Here is a 4,380-nt window from a genome sequence, read left to right as displayed (position 1 = left end):
TTTTTCTAGATTTTACCATTTCCAATATCAGGATGCATGTTAGAAGTCCGAAGTTACAATTATTATCAGTTTGTTTTAATTTTCTTAGCTATACGTGAAATACATCCTACAGTATCTGGTGTCCGAGGTTAGAATCTAGTCTAGAAACCTAATCTAGCAATGTACTATCAATGATTAGCTAAAATACTAAGCTGAGGGCTGGGGATGTGGCTCAAGTGGTAGCGCGTTCGCCTAGCATGCGTGCGGCCGGGGTTCGATCCTCAGCACCACATACCAACAAAGATGTTGTGTCCACCGAGAACTAAAAAATAAATATTAAAAAATTAAAAAAATAAATAAATAAAATACTAAGCTGAACCCACTGCAGTGCAGCACAAAGCTTTCAAGGGGATGCATTCCATCAGAGTAGAAATGCACATGTTGCTTATGGTGACCAGGCACTGTTTTTGGAGTTTTACTTCTTCATTTTATTTCTTACAAGTATCATTTTGACTTCATTTTCATTATTAGCTTCATTGTTAGGAGCAGGGCAGTGAAGCACAGAGGGGTCGAGTTGGTCAGCATGGGTGATTTAGTGTTTAATCACTTAAAGCGTTTATCTGCTGGAAAGCAACAAGTATTGTTGAAACATTTTACTAAAACATGCTAATTTTTAATAACTGCCAAACAGAAGTCTATTTGCAGAATGAGTAGTCAAAATAGTTTTCCTGAGGCCCTACCAGCAGCCCAAATAATGATCCCCTGCAAAAATATATGGAACCCATAAATATACGATCTTACATAGCAAAGGGACTTTGCTGATGTGGTTAAGGGTAGAGATCTGGAAGTGGGATTATTTTGGATTCAGGTGAGCTCTTAAAATCAAAGATTCTGTGCTGGGGATATAGCTCAATTGATAGAGTGCTTGCCTCGCATGCACAAGGCTCTGGGTTCAATCCCCAGCACCACAAGAAAAATAATAAATAAATAACCAAAGATTCTTTCTCAGCTGCAATGAACGGGTAGACGGAAACTGCTAAGGGCAAGCAAACAACATTTCCTAAATCCTCCAAAAAGGAATGCAGTCCTTTGATACTTAATTTTAACCTAAAGAGACCCTCATAGGACTTCTGACCTACAAAACTATAAGATAAGAAATGAGCGGTGAAAAAGTGGTGGTGATTGGTTGCAGCAGCAGCAGGAGCTGAACCCAGGAGTACTACACAGCACATGCAACCATTTCAGCACGTGCAGCAACTGTGTCTGGCTCACGCCACGGCGTCTGGGCGCTGTCGGACCGGCAGTAGCCCTGCGGACGAACCTGGGTCTGGAGGTCCGCGGGCCCGCGCTCCCGGGTCCTAGGCTTGCAGACCAGCGGCGGCGTCCGCGGGAGAGGAGCGCCGAAACGCAGCGGCATTCCTACGCCCGCCTTCTGTCGACGGCAAGAGTGGCCACAGCTGCGATTCACCCGAGGGTGTCTCACCCGAGGTCGCGCGCCCTAGGATGCGGTCGCTGCCCCGCTCCTTACCAGCCCTGCCCCGACCCCAGTCCCCAAGCCTTTTCCAACTCCTTTCAGCAGCAAAAGCCGGCTCAGCACGAAGAGCGACAGCAAACCACGCGATAGTTGCAGTTCCCGCGGGCTTTTCGGATCGGCGTCTCCTGGGGAGAGGACGTCCGGAGGTTGGCCCCGCCCACAGGAGCCAAGGTCTTCTTCTCGCGATACTCTGGTGACAGCTCGAGAGCCCATTCTCGCGGGATTTCCACAGTCCGGCTTGGAAGTGGCGGTGGGCTGTGGAGGGAAGCTCGACCTTGAGGGGGAGATTAGCTGGGACCTGTGCCCGCCTCCGGTTCCCCACCGGCGGAGGGGCCCGCGTCGACGAGGGGAGCGCCATCTCGCCAGCCTCACCCAGTGCCCCGGCTCGGACGCCGCCGACCCGCTCGGCTGGGTCCTCTGACCCCCTCCCGGCCCCGCGAGGGGCTTGGGGGCGATGCGCGGAGCGCGGCTGGCGGTGGCGTGGGCCGCAGCTGGCCCGCCCGCCCGCCAGGGGTTCGGTGCCGCCGGGCTGCCCGGCTCCGGCCCCCCGGCCCGATGGATCCGGAGGCCCCGAGGTCGCGCGCGGAATCCGCCCGCAAAGGTATAGGCTCCGCGCTTGCCGCCGCGGACACCTGCCTGCGGCGTCGCGCCCGCGCCCCCCGGCCGAGGCAGAGCGCTATGCTCCCTGGAGTGACAGCTGCCAGTCCGAACCCCTTTAGGGCTGGGACCCATTCAGCGATTCAGGGTGGTGGACCTGGCCTCTGCAGTCAGACTCCCTGCAGCACTGCCGAGCCACCTGGCGCAGTGTCCCCGTCTGTGAACTTGGCGTCAGTGCCGAGTTTTTGTGATTGTTAAATTAGACGGGTGTCTGCAGAGCTTTATGCGATTGCCCACGTGGTGCCTAGACGTCATTCTTCATCAATGTACGCCCTGTGCCGGCAGGGGGGTCGTTAAGGAGAGGGGCGAAGGTTGCGATATTTGTTTAGTTCGCTTACTTTTATTGCACAGTTTTAATACGTGCTGTGTTGAGGCAGGGGTTTAAATGCTGCCACAAGTCGTCGGGGAGGTGTTCTTGTCCCTAAATTAGTAGCTTACCACATATTGAGTGTTTTTTCTGATTGTTTATCGACTCGCTTTTCCGTTGAGTAAGGTGTTTATCTCATTAAATAGATGAGGAATTGAGGGGTAAGTTTCAGGAAGGACAGTGCCAGCCTGAACTCTGAGGGCTGGGATTGTTGACATTGTCCTTCAGGGTCCTCTAGTATGTATACACGTATGCCTATAGGAGTCTGCAGGTAAAAGCAAACAGATGAAGCTGCTGAACAGAGATGGTCACTGGGATGCTCATTTGCAGTGAAATCTAGTCACTTGGCTATTTAGGGAAAGTGCCAGTGGAAGGAACAGAAAGCTTAGGGGCCCAGGGGTGGGAGCCTGCTTGTCATATTCCAGTAGCAAGGAGGGTGAATCAAAGAGGGCGAGAGAACAGATCATGGTCTAGCATTACTTCCAGTCCTCCGTTCAGTCCAACAGGAAACCCTCCCAATTGACAGTTTGTTCTGGAGTCTGGATAGTGAGAGATTCCTCCCTAGCTCAGACCCTATCTGTTTAGTTCTAGAAATTATCCAAACTCAGGAAGCAGAAAGATACCCATAAGTTATGTGATGCCCTTCACGGTTTTTTTTGCACATGCTATACCACTTGGGACACATTTCTTAGACCCTTCCCCCCCCCCCCTTTTTTTTTTCTTTGAAATTTCATGTTGAGACAAGATGTTGCTTAGGTTGCTAAGGTGATGGTGATGTGCATTAGGGCAAAGGTCACTAAGCTACTGCCCACTCACAGACCAAATCTAGTCTGATGCTTCCTTTTGTAAATAAAGTTTTATTAGAACTCAGCCCCATTTGTTTATTATCTGCAGTTGTTTTTGCCTTACAGTGACTAAAGAATGTGTGCCCTCAAAACTTAGAGTTAGCAAAAAATAGCTAATATCTGATTCATTACAGATATTACAGTTGGCTAGTATTTGCTTTAGAGTGATGGTGGCATGGAGGAAAGTGATATTTTTGAAGTAGAACCAGAAAGATTCTGATGGATTGGATATGGGAGTAATATAAAAAGAGGATTAAGGGTTGACTAATTGTTTTCTACCTTGAAAAGTTAATTATTAATGATCCCAGTTAATCAGATGCAGAAAGACAAGTCATCATTTTTTACATTAATTTTTCTCTGCTTTATACCCATTGTAAGACAATGTCTAGTGAATAATTGCTGCTTCAATCATATGTTGAACAATAGATAAAGAATTAAGTCTTAAAAAGGAGAAGACATTTGCTAGGTAGACAACCTACATCAATCAATGTGTTAAGAGTTGTAGTAAGGGAACTCTAGGTTTTAATTCTCAAACAGCACTGTTGTTAAAACAAGACCCACTGACCCATTTGCTGTTTTACCCTTACAGTAGATCAGAGTGTTAATTTCACATTAAAACTCTGTCTTTCAGAATAGTGTAACAGTTCTCAGTTTGGATTGAAAGATTAGTAGAAAACAGGTTTTTCCCTGCTTACTTATGATTGCTGTGATAAAACCACCTCACCAAAATTAATGGGAATTATGGCTTTACTTTTGAGGAACAATTGATGAAAAATATCATTAGGAGTTATTCTTGCTTAAGACAATATAAACGTCATATTATGATCATGGATGTTATGAAAATCTAATTAGAGATCATTAGGAAGACTCTAGGAAACTACTTATCTTAATGAGAAATGTGTAAGAAAAATAATTCTTAATATTCTTGTGATTATAGTCATATAATACTTTGGAATCTTGCCGTAGAAATTCCATTTGGAGGGGGTAGAGAGAGAAGA

At 47.1% G+C, this 4,380-nt stretch overlaps 1 protein-coding gene across 1 annotated transcript in view; it reads left to right on the top strand.

Annotated features, from left to right (window-relative positions):
* Positions 1 to 1,706: 1,706 nt before the first annotated feature.
* Ercc6l2 (ERCC excision repair 6 like 2) overlaps positions 1,707 to 4,380 on the top strand; it is a 106,234-nt gene continuing 103,560 nt past the window's right edge. Inside the window, exon 1 of the mRNA XM_048800349.1 lies at positions 1,707 to 2,114. Within this exon, the coding sequence (XP_048656306.1) occupies positions 2,069 to 2,114 (46 nt within the window). The 5' untranslated portion in view covers positions 1,707 to 2,068. The remainder of the gene's footprint in view (positions 2,115 to 4,380) is intronic.

The sequence above is a fragment of the Marmota marmota genome, unplaced genomic scaffold, assembly GCF_001458135.2.
Source record: "Marmota marmota marmota unplaced genomic scaffold, marMar, whole genome shotgun sequence".
Lineage (NCBI taxonomy): Eukaryota > Metazoa > Chordata > Mammalia > Rodentia > Sciuridae > Marmota > Marmota marmota.
Note: the sequence above shows the minus strand (reverse complement) of the source record. Positions and strands in the feature narration are given on the sequence as shown.